Source organism: Perna viridis, chromosome 2 (assembly GCF_037379345.1).
Source record: "Perna viridis isolate PV_CMFRI_1.1 ecotype Kerala chromosome 2, ASM3737934v1, whole genome shotgun sequence".
Taxonomy (NCBI): domain Eukaryota; kingdom Metazoa; phylum Mollusca; class Bivalvia; order Mytilida; family Mytilidae; genus Perna; species Perna viridis.
The window spans coordinates 66,993,612-67,016,492 of NC_142446.1; the positions used below are offsets into that span (position 1 = coordinate 66,993,612).

The window sequence follows — 22,881 nt, forward strand, 5'->3', positions numbered from 1 at the left end:
GTTCTTCTTACTTTATATGATATGACAAGGGGTTCAAGGAGTTATAATGATATGCTTTCTTATGTTAACATTTTTATAATACATAATACATAATATCATATTATATTATTTATTCTTTATTAGTTGTGAATAAGAATTTAAAATTAAATACATGTAAACCTTTTTTGATACAAAACTAAAATACCTTTTATTTTCTATTTAATTCCTCTAGACTCCCATACGACCAAACAGATGAATTTGTCATGGTGGCCGTATAATACAATTATGTACTCACCTAACTTTGTATCCATTGTTTCTAAAGTTACAAAAGTGAAGACAAAAAGGTGCTCAGTAGTGTCACAATCCTCAGATGGTAAGTGTAGCAAAGTATTCAACAATTGATATAACTGATTGATATAATAATTGATTGATTAAATACACGAAGAAGCCGTTTGTCTGCTGATTAAATCAAGCAATCCCACATATTTTAAAAATATTCACTGCAGATTGGTTTTGATTTTGAAAACGTAAGGCTCCGATCTTACAGTTTTGTAATTGTTAAATATACAGTGAAACCTGCCTAAACTGAACCTATTTTGGACAGAAGAAAGTGCCCGGTTTAGGAAGGTTTTCGATTTATACAGGCTCAAAATGTATTTAAAATGATATTTTTGGAAAACAGTTCATCAGTTTATTGCGGGTTCGGTGTAGACGGATTTTTCTTTACATGATATTTTTTGCAGAGGAACGACCATGCCTTATTGCTGATGTATTCATAGAGCAAATTTATAAAGGTTTCGTTTTTCAAGTATACTTGCCAAGTTCTGCTATCGTCGTTATGCTGTGGTTAGGCTTTTGGGTCAGTCTTAGAGAAGTTTCCGCCAGGGTGCGTGTGGTATCTGTTGCATTTGTTGCTATGGTGACACAGATGGTCGGAATAATGATAGTATTTCCTGATACAGTTCAACTTGAACCGTTACTTGTATGGAACGGATTCTGTTTGATAATGAACATTGTAGCTTTTGTAGAATTTATCGTTGTTCATAATATGTTCATTAATCGTCAAATTAGAAAGAAATTAGATATGGAAATAATTGTCAAGGAGCCAGCACCCCCATTACCGTCCAATAATACAAAGAAACCAAAGGTAATCTTAAAGTAACACATTTTATTACAAACATTGTTTACATGCTGAAATATTTAAATGTAGAAGTTTTTCACACCTAGAAAAAAATGAACAAAACCAAAAGCCGAAAGCTACATTAGCATATAGGTTCAAACATACTTATACAATGTATGTATATCAAGAAAATGATCTGTAACTAGCTTGATAGAAGTGAGGAAGCAGGCAAGCTATTATGATGTTTATAAACAATGAAAAATGAACTTTCGTATCGAAATTTGTAAAAAAAAATAGTTATAAGCCAATATGATCTTGTTATCATTTAATATTGCAATTAAAAGATTAAAAACGTACTGCATTTCCACTAATGAATCATTTTGGTCTCATAGAAAATGTATTCGACGATAACAGCGCAGACAAAAGTTGGTGACTAGAGACAATACATTGTGCAACACTTAAAGTTTGATTTCGTTCGTATACAATAAAGTACAGGAATATTTCCTGCAATAATTGTTTAATATAACCAGCCAAAACTTATTTCACGATATATAGAAAATCCAAAGAAATAAAGATAGGAAGGATTGTTTTAGGATGTAGCAAAAGTGTTTGACCAGTTTCATTGATTACCTTGAGATAATATGAATCACCCCCTGCCTGAATTTTAGACAGATCTAAATTCAAATCCTTAATATTGTGATAAGCACTTTATGTAGAACAGAGAGAAATTGATCGACTGAAAACGATTTTGTAATTTTATAAGTTAGAATGGGGCAATAAAAGTTACTTCAATTAAACATAAGTATCAAGTCATTACACATCTCCTTATAAGTATAACATTGCCAGACTGATGTAGATCTTCTTTATTGTTTTACTTTGATTGCATTTCACTCTTTTTCAGAAATCTTGCAGGAAAATAGGTAACAAAGTAACAAAACCAAATGGAAATGATAACAAAGTACGTCCGTTTGATTCGCAGTCTTTCACTTTCAATAGGTACCGGTCTTCATCAAAGTGGTTTACGCCATATAGAATCGACAAAATCTGCATGGTTGGATATTTGCTATTGTTTGTCTTGTTTAACATAATATACTGGTGTTTTTATCTAGCATAAATGAAAATATTGTTTAAGGAGGTAGACTTAGGGTAAGGGACACAACTCATACAAATCATTGGAACGTTTGTATTCAGCATTTTACATCAATCTCATGTAAGCGTCAAAGTAATTTATACTAATTCCATTCTGTTTCAAATAAAAGCTTGAAAGGCTTTGGTGAATTGAATATATTGCAAGCATATCACTGATTTCAAGAGTTATGTCCCTTTCCCTAGGTCTACCTCCTTAAGGCATAGTTTCACAACGCACTCTTAAGACTCACGTATATTAAGTCCTTTACAAACCGATGGGACATACTTGCACGTAAATCTTACATGAGTTTTGTGAAACGTTGCCCTATATGGACAAAAGGTTTTACCCTTCCTTACAAACCGATTAGTGCTACATTATTCTTGCTGGACTTTTACTCTTATTTGTAATGTGCCGTAATGTGATTTTATTACTGGAACAGCTGCCGGGTCAATTGATGAAGTTAATTTTAATGGAAGTTCATCAAGTGGCTTGCTTATTTGCTGGTTGTCTTTTGTTTCTTACCTTATCTTCAGTTTTGATATGTTATTGTGTTTTATACTGTTAGGATGATTTTGTATGTAAATCATCACTGTTTTATGTTTTCACGTTTTTGCCATGTGTCTGGGTAATGCACCATTATGCCGATGATATATTTGTGTCGATTAATCAAACGCAGAGCCACGCAAGGGTCATGTGCATTGGACCAGCAATACACGAGACACGTTTGCCGGACGTTTTTAAAAAAAGGGAACAATTATATACTGTATCCCATAAACAATATCAATAAAATTCCGGTGAAATGAAATATGTTGAAAAGTCTACATTGTATACAAACGTTTAAGAGGGTTTCAGTCCATAAGTCGAAAAAATATTGACAATATTTACAATTATATGTGTATATATGTCCGTCCCATATTTTGACTTAGGAAGAACCTTTATCAACGGTTGTAAGGAAAGCTTTGTTTATTGATATTCTAATCAATTGACGCCTGTGAAAGAGACCTAGTTCATGGGGGCCATCACATGTGTAGGTAGGTACGTGTATGTGTAGTAACAATGAAGCATGCTGCAATGAGTTCGACCATGATAATTATGTGAACAAATATTTGAGTATGTCTCTTATAAATAATCTCCTTACAATGCAAGAGTTTCACTGTTTATTGACATCAGTATGATACATTATTATATATATATATATATATATATATATATATATATAGATATATATATATATATATATATATATAACGTCTCAGAATGTGACGACTCTATTCTCTACACTGCTCCATCGGATCAAATTAATACAGGGAAGATAACGTAAACTTATAGAAGGGTCTGAAAAATTCCCAACGATGTTAGAACTGTCAAATTTGCGAAGCAAATTTTTGTCGTTCCCTCCGCGGGACTCGAACTCGTACCGCTGTGACATCTGTATCAATTTGATCCGATGGGGCAGTGTAGAGAAAAAGGAGCAAAATCATTTATTGTATATCTGTGTTGTATATATTATTGATAATATAGTTGAAATTGAATTTATTTGAATTCATTGTTTTTGGTTTGTTCATGTAATAGCATTATGTGAACAAATAATTTTTTTATTAAACAAAACTATATATATGATATGGACGAATAAATATAGATTGCCACATTTATCTTGTAGTTAAATATAAAAGAAAGACATTACTTTGGCCGCAAAATTGTCGTGGTTTTAAAATAAATTAGCAACACAGCATTTTGTCGACAAAACAAAAAAGTTAACGATGAATCACTGATGGGAGTTCAACTTTAATGGTTTGAGCAATCCAAAGGATTATTCCCAATAAATTCCGCCAACCATATTTTCTTACACTTCTATATTGTCGAAAAACATCTATTTGTACTTGGATGAATCCCACTTGATAAATATCATCAATGCCATATCACATAATAAGAAATCTTAACTGCTTAATGAGTAATATAAAATGAATCGAAAAGCCTGGAAAATATCCACTGCTTTCATCTTTTGTTATTTTTAACACTGATTCACTACTTAATTTTCTGGTTATGGTGTGAGTGAACTCGTGAATGATATTTACCGAGAGAAGAAATATATATTTCTGTAAATCATAGCATTACTTATTGACAGTTACCTGTAATCCGGTCAGTTTTTAACGGAAAAAAAGAGAACTGACCAAACTGGATTAATACATAATATCCCAAAAAGGGGGGTGGGGGTAGTTTTTTTTCCATTTTTTTGTTTGTTTGTTTGTTTTGTGTTTGTTTTTCTTTTTGGTTTTTGCTACTTTTATTTTTATTGTCTTCCATCATTGCCTCGGTCTTTTGGGTCCTGAATATCATTCTAGTTTCATTTACATGCCATTTCGGAGAAATTCCGACACCCGTTAAAAATCTCCCATTGTATGCCCTGCTTCATTCCCAACTTCATGTTAATTTTCACAAAATACGTATATTCCTTGTATCAAACAAGGAACCACTTGATTAAAAATTAATTGACGTCACCAGTACGATATTGTACAGTAGTAAATGCTACAAAGCTTTGTTGATAAAAAGTGTATGCTAACTTACTAACGTTTTCCCCTTGCCAGTTGCCCTTTGCCAAATAACCATTGCCCAATACCAAATGAACATGGAAGTTTTCAAATATTAGAGATGTTTACAACATCACCAAACATCTCTGCAATGAAAGACCAAAATATGTTTCAGTTATGAATAAAGACGGAAAGCGCTATACAGACGAAGGGGTAATCAGATTCAGGTGGACAGAACACTTCACTGTAATACTGAATATTTCTGACACAGTACACCTACCAGACGCAATTGAAAATCTTAATGAGCTGGACATAAACACCGATCCACCCACAGAGTTTAAAATTGAAAAGGAAATGAAAAAGGGAAAGCGCCCTGGATTGATTACATTACAGTGGAAATGATAACAGTTGACACTATAACCTCTGTACAATAATAACATCATCTTTTATTTTCAATATGAACCACTGGAAAAGATACCAGATGATTGGAAAAAAGTCTTGGCGAGGAAACTCATGGCAACAACGGCAAAACTAACGGGTAAAATAATCACACAAAAAAGAAAACACCCCAGCAGTTGACAAAAAGCTACGAGATAAACAGACAGATTTTAGAGCTTGAAGAGAGAAAATAGAGCAGATTTTGGTTCTCCGAAACATCTTGAAACATGCTGTCCAGTGGAACTTCAACCTTTATTTCTGCCTTTTTACCTTGAGAAAGTGTTTGACAGTGTCCATCGAGAAATACTATGGACGATTATGAAAGTATATAAAATACCGGACAAAGTTATCGAGATGGTGAAGATAATGTATAAAGACAATAGATATACAGTTGTTGTATACTGGTATAAGATGGAAACTAACAACACAATTAACGATCTTGATTTTGCAGATAATATTACCCTTCTCTCAAGCACAAAAGATCAAAATTTCTTATTCTGTTTTGTGTTTCGCTTTGGGCGTTTTTCATGGCTTGATAAAAAATATAGCTTTAACGATTATCTAATGGTTACTGATTATACAGGGTAACTGTGTTTAGTCATAAAGGTCTGACACTATTTTGTATTGAGACCCACCCACCAAAGTCAAGACATCTAGAGTGTAGTTACAGCTCAAGATCGGGTTATCAATCAGTATTTAATATAAGACTTAATATGATATTTCTTACTCTAATCAAAGGACGCATACCCTTCCGATGCACATTGACTTTAATAAATTCGGTGGTGTTAAATCAAAATCAATCAATTAATCAACTTGATAATAATTTAGAATAAATCACTTTCAAACTTTGGTGACTTTTGAAAACTCAGAAGCAATTATTCCAGAGCACCAATCGAGTAAGTAAAAACGAGTCCATCAACCAACTTATTATTATTATTATTCAGTTTTTAGTGGAGTCCGAGTTGCTCATTTACCTTTGTTACTTTGTATGTATTATTTTGGTTATTTTATGTTCTTTTATGTATTTTGTCCGCTGTCCATGCGGGGTTTTTGTCTCTGGATTACATTCTTTTGATTTCCGCTAGAATGTTGGTTCCCTTGATTACTCTTTCAAGGTATGCAATGGTTAACTCATACAAACTCCAGATCACAAGATTACAATGATAACAGTTTGATGATTTGTTAATTTATATATTTAGGTACATAGTTTATGTCATGGCCATACATGTGAGTTTATCTGTGTATGTTCTGATTAACGACCAATTAGGAGCGTCTCAATGATGAACCGTGAAGTTGGCTATATAACAATAAAAATATACATTATAATATATATACCTCGTTATAACATTAAAGTGAAAGATGCGCAATATGGTAACAACTCTTCTGATATGAAATGGACTTTTAACAAAACTTTTAGCAACTTTTAGATAATAGACATTGCTGCAAATTATTTCTAGATTAAAGCAAAGTATAATGTGGCTACTGTCGAATAAGTATTCTACTTTGTTTTTTCTTAGTACCGTGGGAATGTGTATAAATATAAAGACGGGTTTCTTACATGAAGCAGGACCTGCTTCCCCTTCTAGATGTGTAATTCATATCGTTAGTTCTCTGTATGTATATTTTATTCATCTTGTAGGATACCAAAATTGTTTCATCTGTTTTCCCTTTTCCAGCCTATTTAATCTTTAGTTTAACCACTTCTCATGAAGGAAAAAAACGGTTGACACACAAGGCATGTTACTTTTTAATTTTCATTTGAAGTTAATTACATTTTTTACCTTTCGGTTAAAAGCTAATTCTCAGCACAATCTTGCTCGGCATTTAGGTGCAAAGTTAAAAATTCAGAAATCAAAGGGCGATTTGGTACTTGGAATATCAATGAGATTGTCTTGCTACTACTTCCGTTTATTTAATTTATGACAATTTTTTTTTAAATGTTTTACTACTAAACGTCCAATTCTAATTTTACAAATTTCAAAAATAATTTTAGAAATATTGGTAAAACTTTCTGGATTAAAATATTTATTTATTTTTATTTTAGGATATCATAGTTGATAACAAATTATACAACTGTTTATGAAATGTGCCCTTATCAAATTTTATCAATATGAACACGGTTATGATTGTATCATATGATGTCTGTTGAAGTGACTGGGAATTTACTTTCAAATTTGAAACTTAACGGATTATGGTAATTGTTGGTAAGATACCTGTAATTCATATAAAGCCATTTTTTGGAAAAGTCCCAATTTCAAAAATATATCCAATTTTGCTTTCTTGTAGAGAAAGGCCAGATGTTATACATTCAAATTTATTGAATGACCAATCAAGCAAATTGCGCATGTGTATAGTTGGTAACGTTGGACGCATATTTCGAGTATTGGTATTGTCAATGAATATTTTTTTTTAAATATACATACTGAAGTTTTTAGTTGTTTTGTTAATGATAATAAATATTGTTGCATTGTAAAGACAAATGACTCTTTACCTTTAGTCGTGTCTTTGGCTTTTTTTTCTCTTTGCAAATGTCATTTTTTGCTTTTGAATTTGATGAAATTTGAAAGACACAGAATATAAATTTGTTTTTACGAGAAATCAGTTTGTCTAGACTATTTTTTAAACAAAAAAAATTAGAAAACACACACAAAAAAAATCATTAATTTCCGTTTATATTTTTCTATTCAATTCTTTCAGAATATTAGTTTAATCCTTTTAAAATCGTATTACACATCCATTACATTCTCATGTAACAGTGGGTAATAGTATATCAATTTCATTTTCTTTTGTCATTACTTCATACATAATCAGGACATTTGCTATTTAGCACTTAAATGTAATGGGATAATACTCAAAATACACAAATCTCTTTATCTAGTTCATGTTCAGATATTGTATGTATATATCGTGTTTGACTTTTATATACGATGTAAAAAAATTATGTTTCTTTTCTAGTCAAGAATCCTGACCATTTACATATACGACAGGATACAGCAATGCCTTAAGAAGTAAAAACAAACACAACAAAGGGAAATCTTAAATGATATATTTTAGTAGTAACATTTTTTTGATGACCAGTCAGTGTTTTTACTTGAACAAGGAATACACTCCTGCATTGTAATTGCAGAAAATATTACTTTTCGATAATATCGAAAATGAAAGGACTGAGTGTGATATCGATTTTTGGAATATTGGTTATTCTAAACGGTGTCAGGTTAGTATGATATGATTGCTATTATATACTTTTTATTTTTTGTAGATAGTTTCTTGTTTAATCTACCCAAATCATACGACAAACAGATGATTGTCGTCAATCACACATCATACAAAAATATCAGTACATCTGATTAGTTGCTAACTATATCGAAATATTTTAATTTCTGAAGTAACACGGTTTTTAATTTGATAAAAAAAATTGTTAATCAACTCATAGACAAAATTTTATAATGACTTTGACGTCACCAAACATTTATGATTTACGCGTTGAATTTTGGTACTTAGATTAAATTATAAGGAATGACTATTATATTTTTCGGTCTTTTTGAAATAAACTCAATGCCTGTGGTGCACACTTTATAATACCCTGTTACGCATAGACCGAAAAAAATAAAACAGTCATTCCTTAAATGGAAATGAAACTAAGTTAATATCATTATGAAATACTATTTAGCGTAAATATGCAACACAATGATAACAATATGATATATTATGTATCTTTATTTATTTACCAATTAAAAACAGCTTATAATCATACGCTTACTTTTTGTATTGAGCATTTCAAACGTCTATGATATCCAAATTATTGCTCATTTTACACTTGCTTAATGCACCAGAAATCTTATAATTAACAATTTGTCCCCAACAATGTTTGTTATTGTACATTTTACCTATTTGCATTTACCAGTGTTGAAGATGTGCAATTTATTGTATGATACAGTGTATTAATGATATCTTTTATGATTTCATACTATTTTCAATACTAGAGTTAAAAAGTTAAAATCTCTTATTTCAAGTTACAAAAATCGAAGCATTTAAATTCATAAGAATGGGTGATTTCTACAGAACTTAACAGGCGTATAACCACATCCTAATTCACTATACATGTATATCACTCCGCTACCTTATAGGTTCTACTATACAGGATAGGATCAATTCACAAGGCCTTAGAAATTATAATTTCAAATTAGCTATTTACTTTGTATTGTACTGGTTTGCATAAATAGACAAAGAAGACAGTACAGACCCAGCATAGTATATATATTATGAATCAATTCATGTTTATGTATTGTGCCAGTTTTCGCTTCGTAGTGTAAATTCCATGGTTATAGATTTTTTTTTATTTTTCTTGAGAGATGTTACCTCCCGTGTATCTTTAGGTCACACAAAAAAATGAGTGTTGACTTTGGACAATTTATGCAGAGTTGCAAAGTTGATTATGTTGCAAATGACCATCAGTGACAATACTTTTAAGGTATTGTCGTCACAAGACGTCATGTAAACGGGCGGACAGGCGATGTCATTATATTCACTAATATAAATTGCATTGGAATTAATGAGAATAAAGGTATACTACACTTAGCTCGGGTCTTATGTGAATAATTGAGATTTGATTTTGTCCTTTGAACTATTCATGAAGCTAGACAAATAGTATTGAGCTGAAATGGTTGCATGTCAAGATCTGCAAGAAGTCACAATTTTCGTTTATTCATAAGATCACTATTGTACTTCAGCATTAAATGAAATTACATATTGTGAAAGTACTTATATTCGTGGGTATCAATTTTCGAGGTTTGGGGGAAAGCACAAGTTCGAGGATTCTTGAATTCGTAGTTTTGCTGATCCTGTCATGCAATTTAAAGTAAATAATCCTCTTCGTTGGGAATCGAATTGACCGAGAAATCCACGAAAAATAGTACGTTTACGTTTGAGTTAATCAAAGCTATTTCAAAGATGTTGTGACACAGGACAACCCACTGGAAACGTAAATCAAGTATTAATTAATGAAGAAATAAATTACGGGAACTCAATTTTATCATTGTTTTACAACGAATTGGCCATTTATATCGTTATTTTACCCCAAGCTATCTAATAGGACATGTTTCTTCATATGTTTGAGAAGTCGAAGTCTAAGTGTTGCATGAAATGTTTGTCAAGTGTTATCCCTTTATACCTTGACTGTGGTCCTAAGACCTTTGAAGCACGTCATATTAGAACTAAATTGTTAAGGTGCAATGGTGGCTACATATAGAAGCTCTAAAGGCAGTTAACGTTGAAAGTTTACTGTTCGGACTAAATGTTTCGAAAACGTAACAATGGTAAATGCAATGGGTAAATAAATTGAAACAGAAAATGATGAGAATACAATAAGGATAGTTGAAAAGGTTAGCACTGCATGTACTTTTCTTGTTAGTTTAAAGTAAACGTGATAAAAATCCAGAAAATTATATTTAAATGCGATTTTGGTTATTTGTCGTTTGAGAAAATTATTAATTTTATCTCTTCGGTACATATATTATTACTAACTTATAACTACGTTTAAAGAAAATAATAAATGTTCAAAAGGATTTTATGTGCAAAATCTCTCTTATAATGTTATAATTAATTCGACAAAATACTGAAATCAAAGAATTTGTTTTAATTATTTGCTTAAGTCATGCCTATTATACTAAAACATATATAATTGGGGCACAGTTGGGTGGTTTGGTAATAGCACACCAATCATTTGCAGTATCCTTTTAGAAATTTTTTTTTCGATCAGTTTTAATAATCAATTTTCTCATTTTAAATTAAATATAGATCATTCTGTGTATAGTCTTAAAACCAGTCGATACACACAAGTCCCAATTTTGTGTATTTCTAATAAAATATATTGCAGAGTATGCATCCAGTCTACATAAGCAATGAAATATTGGGTTATACGCCAATTTATTCGCGATGTCAGCATGCATTTTGTTATTTGGCTCATGTCATTTAATCACACAAAATGCCTAAGATAAACCGTCTAGTACAATTAAACTCACAGTATCAAGAGTTTAAAATCTTACTTGTCTTAATCACAATTTTAAGAACATTTGTCCCATTTACATTTTGCAGTATTTCATAAATAATGGGCTTCTAGTTTAGTATTAGCACTTACAATATCGCATGAAGTATTAACATTACATGGAGCCTTTTGGTTTAAGAGGGAGTGCATACAAAACCCGGCAGTGGGTGGCACGTGACAAATTTTGTTTAAAAAAAAAACATTGATCTATTTATATCACGAATGCACCTCAAAATTGAATGTTATTTTGTTTAACTGTTTTAATTACATAAAAAGCATCACAATTCATTGAATGGGTAATCAAAGGAACCAAGGTTCTAGCAGTAATCAAAAGAATGTAATCCAGAGACAACGACCAAATATGGAAAACAGACATACACAACAAAGAACATAAAGTAACTAAAATCATACATACAAAGTAACAAAAGCAAATAAGCAACTCGGACTCCAGTAAAAACTGGGAGCATGGACAAGGTGCACTGGTAGGATAAACGTAAGAAAAGGGGAAAACTCTTTAATTTTAATAAAATTTGGTTGCTATGTTAGGCAACTTTAAAATCATTTTCAGAGCCATCTATTGTCGATTTAAATCGTATTTTTCACTACTTGATATCAGATGATGTACACATTACATAAGAACAAAAAAATCAGTAGGATAAAATATACCATGTACCACCCATATCATTTGACTTGCCTGATTTTTATATGGACAGGCCTTTATTTCACAATGTATAGCAGGTCCAAAGGAATGAACACATTAAGAGTTGTTTTTAGGTCGTTACAGATGTACTTTAACAATTTTTGCGATTATTTTGAGATATGAGTAACCCCCTGCCTGGTTTTTAAACAGACCAATACCTAACATTGTATTTACCATACCAATGCTGATCCAAAATATTGTTTTCATGAAGAACAATTCAGAACTTCCGTTTAAATTCGTATCAGTACGCCCTATAATAACAATTACACAATAGTTCCTAGATAGGGTATGTAAGTCTCGTCAAGTGACTCCGTGATTTTATGAGAATGGGTCATGTCTACCATTCAAGTGCATGGAGATTCGTCATTAACACATCACATCAATGAATCCAAATGTTAAACGCAAATTTTTCTTTGTGTGTAATACTGATAAAAAATGACAAATATCTAGTTCTACATAATAGAAATGTTAAGAAAAGCATAAAATAAAAGATTTTGCATGGTGATTGCAGCGTTTCGATTTCCCGGAAATAAACAATAAAATGCAGATAGGTCTTCGGATTTCAATACGTTCTACACTAGAAATTGCGGAAGGGAAACTGAAACAAAACCGAGACTTACAAACCCTATTGACAGATATTCTTGGTAACAAATAATTAACAAACTAAATTGTCTATATGTATTTACAGATGTCAGAGATGGTTTAACGTAACTGATGATTTCAAAAACATTCCAAATGTCAACGGTATAACTAAATAATTATAGTTTTGAAGTTTTGTTCTACTGGGCAAATAGATGTGCACTTTATTTATCTTTTCATATTGAGAACAATTATATCCGCTGAATATCTCTTCAAATCGATAGATACATGTTTCAATTCAACAGTCGATTGTCTCATTTTGCGCATGTGTAGGAATGATCAAACTACAATTTTCAAAGATTTATTTCTAACAGTTGTAAAATAAAATAGAGATACCCATATTAGTTTGAATAATGAACGTTGTCAATACATTTATATATTCTATATGCAGTTTTTAATTTGTGTGTTAGTACAATACCAAAATAAATAATATAAGATTCAACTCTTTATTTTACATTTTGTCGAGTCACGTACAAACCTCTTATGCTTGGTTTTAAACAACATTGTACAGAATATTGACTTTCAATAATAGTCTGACTTCTACCACGAATTATTTCTCTTGATGTTTCACTACTTTATAAAAGAGTATTTTTTCTTGTTTCTTCCTATATTAAGTAGTGAATCCGATTAACTTTATTATGATCCATTAATATAAAAAACTACTTTTGAATTTTACACACAAAAAAATTAAAAGAGTAATCAAGAGAACCAATATTCTAGCGGAAATTAAAAGAATGTAATTCAGGGACAGACCAGACATGCAAAACAGACATACACAACAAAGAACATAAAATAACCAAAATAATAAATACAAAGCAGCAAAAGTAAATGAGCAACTGGGACTCCACTAAAAAACTGGGGGCATGGACCAGTTGCACGGTAGTGTAAGCGCCCTCTACTTTCCTTGAAGCATCCACTGAGTTGCTTTTAAATAGTCCGGAATAAGTAAAAGAGGAAAAACAATTATCGGTATAACTACCCGACAAACGCGACTTTTCATTCCGCATTGTCTACTTCTATTCATCTGTGGCAATATCCCTTCAGCACACGAATCTTGATCTTATTGTTTAATTTCTAGGCTCAAAAGCCGATGTCAGTGTTCAACTTGAACTTACTCAGCTTATCGCCAACTCACCAATGATGGTAGGTCAGTTACTGTTCCAGAATTATTGACACACTTGTCAATCGTGACGATTGGCCAAATATGAATTTATTTACCTTGGGAAAGGGTTTGTCGGGTTTGCAACGGAGCACAATTGATATCTGTGAAATTTGAAATTACAAGACAAAGAACAGTTTATTCCTTAAAAAAACCGGTTTAAATTGGGCTCTTGCTGTTTACTTTTCATTGTTAATAAATTTTGCTTTATTATTAATATTATTATTATTATTATTTCTTTTGAATTTTAAGATTTGTTAAGGTTTGTTTTGTTTATTTGTTTGTTATACTTCTGTCATATAACTTGTTTTGTTATATTTGTTTGTTTGTTTTTTAAATTTTGTTTTGTTTTGTTTTGTTTTGTTTTGTTTTGTTTTTTTGTTTTGTTTTGTTTTGTTTTGTTTTGTTTTGTTTTGTTTTGTTTGTTTTTTTGCTGGAGGGCACCGGTATTATGCTTAAGTTTTGTACAACAACCTATCTCCAGTTGGAACTCACGGCAACTTCTTCTAAAAATATTGTCCAGACTTTTTGTGAACCCATATTATTAGCAAATGAAACTCCATTAACAATAAACTAGTCATGTGTCGCTATATGCGCATCTAAAGTCTGATTTAGTTTAAAGCTGTTATTTCATTTTGTAACCAAGTCATTTCAGTAAAACGTTGTTATTCTGAACATGGAAGTGATTTTGCACGATTTAGGCGAATGTGTCTTTTGAATACATTTCTTTGATTTTTATTTTGTAATAACATAATAGAGGACGAAGTCTTCCTTACAGTAATCAATACCAGTTTAATATATAACCTTAGAACAACTGAGAACCCTATTTCAGTCTGTCAGTCTGGAAGTTGACCTGTTACATAAAGTAAGGATCCTTTCTAGTTTGGTATCTTTAACAAATGTCCAATCTTAAATTTTTGTCAAATTAAAAAGAAAGATAAATATTGTTTATGCAAAACTATAGAAGAAATGAAAATAATATTTTTTGTCAAATTATGAACAAAACTAAATCATAGGTAATGTGAAACTGTAAATGGTATAAAATTATCAATAAACTCAACTTCGTCCTCTTACAGGTTACACCTGCCTCATATTACAAAAGAGCAATTTCACGTGCAGTTGTGTACGTCATATCCTAAATCACTAGATTTGAAATATAATGTATTTATTTGGCCAACATTTCTGCCATATTCTTTTACAGTATTTTATTTTTATAAGGTTAACTTAATGTATGACAGAAGTATAAATACCGGAAAAAGACATTAATTGCCGACATCTCATTAAGGTCAATAATATGTAGTATTAGAAATTTTTTATCAATATAATTTAACCCCATGCCTACAAAATTGATGTCGCTTCGTACTTTAAGTTCAACGTTTGAAACCGGAGTATTCAGTATACAGAGTTTAAAATGAAAAATTAAAAATAAACTACTTCAATATGTCATTAGTGTCACCCAAAGCAATTTATAGTTTTGTCGTTGCTTTTGTTTGTAATTTTTTTTAAAGTTGTACTTTTTGTGCGTAAGCTTGGGAAAACAGCACGAATTATCATAAACAGGTATGAAATACAAATAATATCACTCATAAATATAGCAAATTAAGGTATGCTGTAAACGCGTTTAAAGGGGTAACCTCTGATCAGAAGCTTTAAAACTAAATTCATCGGTCGATCCAAATTCAAAAATTGACTGTCTACAAGAATTGCACGAAACCACGTGTATCAAAATAGGAAGATTTCAGAGTACTAGAGCATTAAATTTATGAGAATTTCCTCATTGACAGTAGTTTTGTAATACCCAGTAGTTTTGTGATACCCACCATAATCAACAATTAACATAATGCAGGTCAACTATTTCCCTTATCTTATATTCAGAATGTACAGATAAACTATTTTATGATACTGAGATGGTTCGACTATAGATTTGTTAAACAAGGGAGTACAGATCCAAACAAACGATGGGTAACAGTTTTCGGAAATGACGCAGACTGGGAAAAGATATGGATTCCGGATGTGTATTTAATCAATGAAATTCCACAAGGATTGCTTGATGCAGCACCTACTGACTCAATTCGTATATATGAAAACGGCACAGTAAAGATGACGAAAAGGTTCGTAAAAAGAACAAGGAACCCGCCTAAACTGAACACCTTCTGGTTCGGTTTAGACAACTTATATTTTAAATACATGAAAATTTATAAAAAGGGAGTTCTAAAGAATCTGGGTCGATCAATTTAGCCTCCTGTGGCGCAACGTAAAAGTTCCTACTCCTACCGAACACCACAGGGGGTTCTTTAACTTGTGAGGAACGTGGCATCTTTCCCAACACGGAGTACCACTATGGTTTGTGGTCAGGTTTTCCGTATTATGGCCTGTCGACTCCAGCATGAAGCATGCCCGGGATACCCCATTCCACCATCTGTGCACACATAACCCAGTTGCTCTGTTGCCAGAGCGTCCTAGCCCCGGCCAGGGTTATGAGCACTATTGGTCGCCTTTAACGACAAGCTTGAGGCTGACGCAGGCCTATTCTTTTGACACCGGATTCGGTCTGTGCATCATTTGTCGTGGCAAAATGATAAAGTCATAATTTGCAAATCAAAAAGAAATGCTTTGTTCATTCATGTGTTTGCAGAATTTTTATTCAATGAATGAAATGAGTTAAAACACAAACAGGAATAAAAAGAGCGGTGTAAAACAATGTCACCTGTAGTCCAGGAAGAACTCACAATGTATATGTGCATTTCAGATGATATAAAGTCGTTTTTGAAAAATATGCATGAAGTAGCACATCATATGTAACGATAGACTTCCTAGACTACGTTTTAAGTTCATGAACACTTAAATATCTATAGCATATTTTATATTAATTCTCACTTTCACCATTTAAGTTTGATTAATTTATTTTACAGACATTCTATCACCATATTTTGTAAGATTAGGTTGTTCAAGTTACCCATGACTAGAGAGATTTGCTCGATCGAATTTCAAAGTAGTAAGTAAAGAAATTATATTCGCATATTTCATTTTCATTGCATAACTTCTTTAAAATTTAATAATTAAGTTGGATATATACCTTTATTTTGTGGAACTCTTTATACAATGAACCCTGTCTAAATTGTGCCACTTTCGGTCTTTCAAATTGATTCATATTGGATAGATGCTCATTTTACCAAAGTTCAAAATACATTTAAGTTGATGTCTGGTTTAGACAGGTTTTGGATTATTTAGTGTCTGGTTTAGACAGGTTTTTTGGATTATTCAGTGTCTGGTTTAGATAGGTTTTGGATTATTCAGTGTCTGGTTTAGACAGGTTTTGGTTGTTTCAGGGTTCTGTCTGGACATGATTCACAGTATTAGACATACCGTGATAAAATTGTTGTTATTGATTGAATGGTAATATAAAATACAAAAGTGGTAGGAAAATTTGGATTGACTTTTACCATATTCAATAATCAAATGTTTCCTGGCTATTTTGGATTTGCGCTAGAAAATGTTAAGGATGTTTCCAGTGCTTTGAATAAAAAATTTCTTATTCTGAAATAGAAATCTTTGTAGGAATCATGCAAATTCTTTAAAATGTGATACACCTAAAAAAAAGGTTACACATTTGTATTTTTGTTGTTGGGTTGTTTTGTAGGCCTACATAATGAAATATATTATCATTCATTCCGACCTGTCTGCTCTTAGGGTATCATTCACATTGAAAATTCAATAGTTTTATTCTGTCATTTAAAGAGTTATCCCCCATAATTTTGAATGCTAATGTGTATACTCTGTAATTCATATCCCCTATGAACAAGGGTTATATGAATTTTTTCATGTTTTCAATGTCTGTTAAAACAATTTAAACAAAATATGAAATATAAAAAAAATATGTAGGCTTTCCAACTATGAATCACATTTTGAATAATTCTTAGCTGGAGTACTACTTAACAGACTGAGATAGGAAAATCAAGGGAACTAGATTTATAACAGTAATAAAAATGAACATAGTCCAAGGATAACGACTGGACCCTCGAGCTGTTTTTAATCGTAAATTATCTACCACACGAGAGTTAATGACAGCTATTTAATAATGCTTTATATTTGTAAACAATCAAAACTTTTAGTGCTTTCTCATAGGTTCTGTTTAAAATTATGTTTTGGGTTATCAGCCGTTCTTAAAATTGAAAAAAAACTACAAACTCACAAGTTTTAACTGAAATGTGCATTACATGCTGCATGATGTTAGGTGCATTATACATAAATAAAATATAACGTTCAAAGAGAGATTATTCAATATTTTGACTCAACAAATAATGATAGAGTCTTGAAGTTTTCATAAATGGATTTGAAAACTTCAATTGTATTTGTAGATTCCTACACTAAAGAGCAGATGAATTTAGCATGGTGGGAATATGATGCGGTTACTTATTCTTCCAACTTTGTTTCTGTCGTGTCAAAAATCACTGACGTTGAAACAACATTTTGTAATGGACAGACAACCGAAGGTATGACTTTTAAAACCAAGATCATTTTTCTGTGTCAATCTCCCGTTAAATAAAATTGAATAATTGGATCATTTTTATGTATTTCTAGTATATCTTCAGACCTTTAATAGGGAAATAAGTTTATGATAGAAAATAATTAAATTGCTAAAATTACATGCAGTGAAATTGTAATTTGTCCCATGATTCGAATTTCTTTTGCAGAGGAATGTAATATTCCAACATTAAAAATGGCCTCCATAATATTTTTTCTAAACTTGAAATTATTCCCAACAAAACAATACGGGGACTATCTTGCTAATTAGAAATATCGCTTCATACTTGGAAACACCTGTGTCACCCACACATTTAAGCTATTCTTTCATATTTTGTCGTTTTTATTTTGGTTGTGTCTTGTGATTTCTTTCAATTACAATTTTTGTGTTAATTCTTTACTTGATATGCAAATCTGAAGTTGTCATTTTCTTTTCATTTCTAGAGCAGCAGCCTTGCCTTTATGCCAATGTTGGTATTGACCAAGTTTACAAAGGTTTCATGATACAAGTCTATCTTCCTAGTTCTGCAATCATAATTATGTTGTGGTTAGGTTTCTGGATCAGTCTAAGAGAAGTCTCATCAAGAGTTCGCGTTGTTTCCATGGCATTTGTTACCATAGTTACACAAATGGTTGGAATTATGATTGTCTTTCCTGACACGGTACAGATGGAGCCACTTTTGGTCTGGAATGGCGTCTGTTTGTTAATGAATCTTTTAGCATTTGTAGAATATATTGTTGTACATAATATGTATATCAGTCGTGTCATCAAAAACAAACAAAACCAGGAACTAATTATTTCTTCGCCGATTACTGACTCGTCTACTTCGGTCATACCAAATGGACATGCAAAGGTAATGTATTCATCTGTTTTTGCAATGTATGTATTTTTTAGTGTTCACAATTGGTTGTAATTTAAGCAATTTGTAAAATTGTATGACAAAATCACGTAGAACTCATCTCACACAAAATAAGTCAGATTTTGAAACAGGAACACGCGATAAATAACTTTTCATTAGCTTTGTAGCAACTAGTGTAATTTCAAGTCAGGATAAAAATTAGTTTTTGGATAAAGTGAAGATATCAAAATTTGTTTCAGAAGATATTTTTCAAAAAAACGTCAAGTCGAACCAATTAATTGAGGACGGCAGTCGTTGACTGGTTTTAAAGTGAAATGCTAGGTAGAATTAGCTGCATAAATTAGCTTGTAAATCGACCAGGGCATATTGTAAAAATAGGCAACACAATTAGAACGTGTCATCAATTGTTATCATAATCAAATTAACTTTAATATTAAACGGTTATTGAATTGCATTCCCCAGGCGAATGTTTTTTTCTACTCCGTAATTTGTTATAGATAAAACATAAAAGTATTTTTCATAGAATAATGTTTTCAAATGATAGTAAACTTTTTACATTACTCTTTATCATTAATAACTTGTTTTCTTTCAGGTTTCTAACCAGAATTACTTCAACGATTCGTATCAGGTAATTATTTTATCTCTATCTTAAAACAAGAAAGAAGATGAAAACAAACACCCGTTTACCCTATAAAGACATATTCACCTTTAAAACAATATATTTCAGACATTCTAATATTTTGACAGAAATTTTGTGCTTCCGTGAGGAAAGCGGTGCACGTCTATTACCTTTAACTTCCTGTTGAGTGTGGTTTTTTACAATATTCGGTGTATTTGAACGTAAAAATGTTTAAAAATGTAATCATATTTCAATTATAACCTTTCTAATAGAGTTTATATTTTAGGATTCTATGATACCAAATGGTGGATCAAATAATAAATCACACGGAACGTTTAAGAACAACAAAGTTGCACCCGTTAGGGATCCAGAGAAAATGCCATTGTTTAGCAAAAAAGCAACTTACTCAAAATGGTGTACACCCTATCGAGTAGACCGGATCTGTATGGTGTTGTTCCTTATACTGTTTGCTATTTTTAACGTTGTGTATTGGGTCCATTACTTATCATTATTATATTAATGAAACAGACTAGCTTCGTCCTGAAAATAAACGGGTATTGTTTTGTAAATGTTAAGTGTGTTGGACTAGTATTATACTAATTGAATTGTCTTTTTACGTCCTGTCTTGGATGTTCAATCTCGTTGTTTTTTTTTTCAATATAAACACTCGCACGCTTTTAGTTTTTGGTTTGTTTTGATCGTTTTTGTTACAATGTATTGATCACTATTTTCATGTAGGTAAACAAAGTTTAAAGGTATTAAAATGTTTAGACCCCAATCCTCGTAATCAAATCAATGGGGTCATTTTAACATGTATGCACATTTGAAGGATAAAAGAAGTACAAACTTAGTGATATACGGGCATGCAGACGACGGACAAACAAGCAATAATGACTTACTTTTACTAGCAAAAAGGGCAACTGAAAGTTTGCTATTTGAAAATCAGAGTTTTGAAATGGTTATAAATCAAATAATTTTTAAAGCATAGAGGTATTCAACTAAAATGTATTTAACTAACATATACAGTTTCTCTTAATATTTGTAATATCGTTAATAAATCAGACGTCTCCTTAAGGTTAAGAGAAGAAATCAATATCACACGTTGAGATTAAGGTCTCCTTACGATTAAGAGAAGAAATCAATATCACACGATGAGATTAAGGTATCCTTAAGGTTAAGAGAAGAAATCAATATTACATGATGAGATTAAGGTCTCCTTAAGGTTAAGAGAAGAAATCAATATTACATGATAAGATTAAGGTCTCTTAAGGTTAAAGGAAGAAATCAATATTACATGATGAGATTAAGGTCTCCTTAAGGTTAAAGGAAGAAATCAATATTACATGATGAGATTAAGGTCTCCTTAAGGTTAAGAGAAGAAATCAATATTACATGATGAGATTAAAGTCTCCTTAAGGTTCAGAGAAAAAAATCAATATTACATGATGAGATTTATTTTTTTTTCTTTTTCCATTGATTTGTTTATCATTGTATCATTGATGCATTGAAATAAAAAAAAAGCAATCAATTTTCTCGTTTATCATGGTATATGTGTGATATCATGGGTAACACTGGTTAAAATATTAATCTAAAAGCAAGAACTCGTCAATGCCAAAACAAACAAAATAATGTGCGCCTGGAGATGAAACTGAACGAATTAAAGAAACGCAATACTTAAGTAAGTACAAAGAAAACCATCACAAACAAGACTATTCGTACTAAAAAAATACAATTAGCATAAGAGTGTCTCATTTATTGACATAGATGCGGTGTTGTTTATGTAATGCTTTCTATAAAAAATATTAACAATTGAGCATATCTGTGTACACGCGTAATTTCTGTGAACATGTTCATTGAGACAGCTAGATTATACTTCGTTTTAAGACTTGAATTTGGCGATAATCTTTTCAAGTTAATCAGTTCATCAATATTTCTACTCTTTCAATCAATTATAACAGTAAGACAGAGATTAAGCTATATTAGTAATTCCTACAGATTTTGGATAGAGCAAAGTAATCCATGGCAAAAGGGGCACTCTAGCAAACTCGAAGGCACGTAATACGAGCATTGTCATCTTATATGGAATAATTGGCAAACATGGGCGGGGTGCCTCTACAGTCTGCACCCTCACAGAACGGTCTGAAGAGAACACTCAGCTATATAAAATGAAACGTAAAGGGACAAAGCAAGAAAAATCAAACATAGAGAGAAAATGAATGTAAAAGAAAGAAAAGAAAGCACAAACCAAGTTGGCCAGAAACTGTGGGGCACGAGTCCTGAAATTTATGTAGCTAGAATCTCCTAGGTGATTATGCCGTGTCACACATTTAACAGTTTACGAATACTCTGACAAAGACAAACAAATTCTGTGTACAATCTCATGACCGTAAGAATCAAGAGCAACATACATGTGACAAAAGCCAGAAATGAGGTTTAAAACATACTTTCTATTTAATCCAACGTTCTTTTTGGGTTATTTAAATAAGAGGGCGGTACAATATTATACACTCAGATTTAAAAGAAACCACACCAATATTTCAAATAGTCACATATAGACACTAAAGTGTACGCTTTTTATAAATACATGTACACAGATCAGAAACTGGTAAGCACTTTACCATACCATTTACCTTAGTGTGCATTCTTTTGGGCTAAATATATATATCCATAATAATAAAATAATAAGAGACTTATATGTCAATTAAATCTTGATTTCTACGACATGTAACAAAACATGGGCGAGTCAAGGCGAAACTGATACCTGCTAAAAAGGTCGGCGAAACAGCATATTAACTGATTAGATAAAACACCTAGCAATGCAAACCTCACACAGTAGCAGTCGTTTGTTTCATCTCTAACCTATTGCTGCAGACAAGCCATTCGAAATTATTGGACATTATACTCAAACTAGGCGCATATCATGGCACATTGTTCAGGTCGTTCGACAATAGAATAACATCGCGTAAAATCATCAACTTTTCCCCAACTTTGGAAGATTCTTGCATTTTCTACGTGGGTTCACTGCATCGTCCTGAGGTAATTTCATACATGAAAAGTTGTTTCGGAGCTTGTTAGCAATGATGGAAACACTCTTTTAAATAGTCAATTTCGTTGATAGGTATGTTTGTTTCTAGTTTTTGGAA

General features: G+C 31.7%; 2 protein-coding genes across 7 annotated transcripts; both read left to right on the forward strand.

The window, feature by feature from the left end:
- Positions 1 to 264: 264 nt before the first annotated feature.
- LOC148626580 (glycine receptor subunit beta-type 4-like) lies at positions 265 to 1,141 on the forward strand. The gene is made up of 2 exons (XM_088571122.1): positions 265 to 352; positions 789 to 1,141. The coding sequence occupies exons 1-2, from the start codon at positions 265 to 267 to the stop codon at positions 1,139 to 1,141; spliced, it is 441 nt and encodes a 146-aa protein (XP_088427248.1).
- Positions 1,142 to 3,153: 2,012 nt separating this feature from the next.
- Positions 3,154 to 21,266, forward strand: LOC148626581 (glutamate-gated chloride channel alpha-like). Of its 6 annotated transcripts, none has more exons than XM_088570687.1 (10): positions 3,154 to 3,259; positions 8,150 to 8,408; positions 12,626 to 12,681; positions 13,655 to 13,719; positions 15,611 to 15,846; positions 16,648 to 16,730; positions 18,094 to 18,228; positions 18,704 to 19,113; positions 19,712 to 19,747; positions 20,025 to 21,266. In XM_088570687.1, the coding sequence occupies exons 2-10, from the start codon at positions 8,350 to 8,352 to the stop codon at positions 20,256 to 20,258; spliced, it is 1,314 nt and encodes a 437-aa protein (XP_088426813.1). In that variant the 5' UTR covers positions 3,154 to 3,259; positions 8,150 to 8,349; the 3' UTR covers positions 20,259 to 21,266. The 6 variants fall into 6 exon arrangements, with proteins under 6 accessions (XP_088426813.1, XP_088426816.1, XP_088426815.1 ...); XM_088570690.1 differs by lacking the exon at positions 3,154 to 3,259 and adding an exon at positions 6,542 to 6,565; XM_088570689.1 differs by lacking the exon at positions 3,154 to 3,259 and adding an exon at positions 6,656 to 6,807.
- Positions 21,267 to 22,881: the final 1,615 nt, after the last annotated feature.

Coding starts and splice junctions, on each gene's coding strand:
- LOC148626580 (XM_088571122.1), top strand. CDS start 265: ATGTACTCACCTAACTTTGTATCCATTGTTTCTAAAGTTACAAAAGTG. Junction 353..788: donor AGTGTCACAATCCTCAGATG/GTAAGTGTAGCA, acceptor TCGTTTTTCAAG/TATACTTGCCAAGTTCTGCT.
- LOC148626581 (XM_088570687.1), top strand. CDS start 8,350: ATGAAAGGACTGAGTGTGATATCGATTTTTGGAATATTGGTTATTCTA. Junction 12,682..13,654: donor AAACATTCCAAATGTCAACG/GTATAACTAAAT, acceptor TTTAATTTCTAG/GCTCAAAAGCCGATGTCAGT. Junction 16,731..18,093: donor CTCGATCGAATTTCAAAGTA/GTAAGTAAAGAA, acceptor TTGTATTTGTAG/ATTCCTACACTAAAGAGCAG.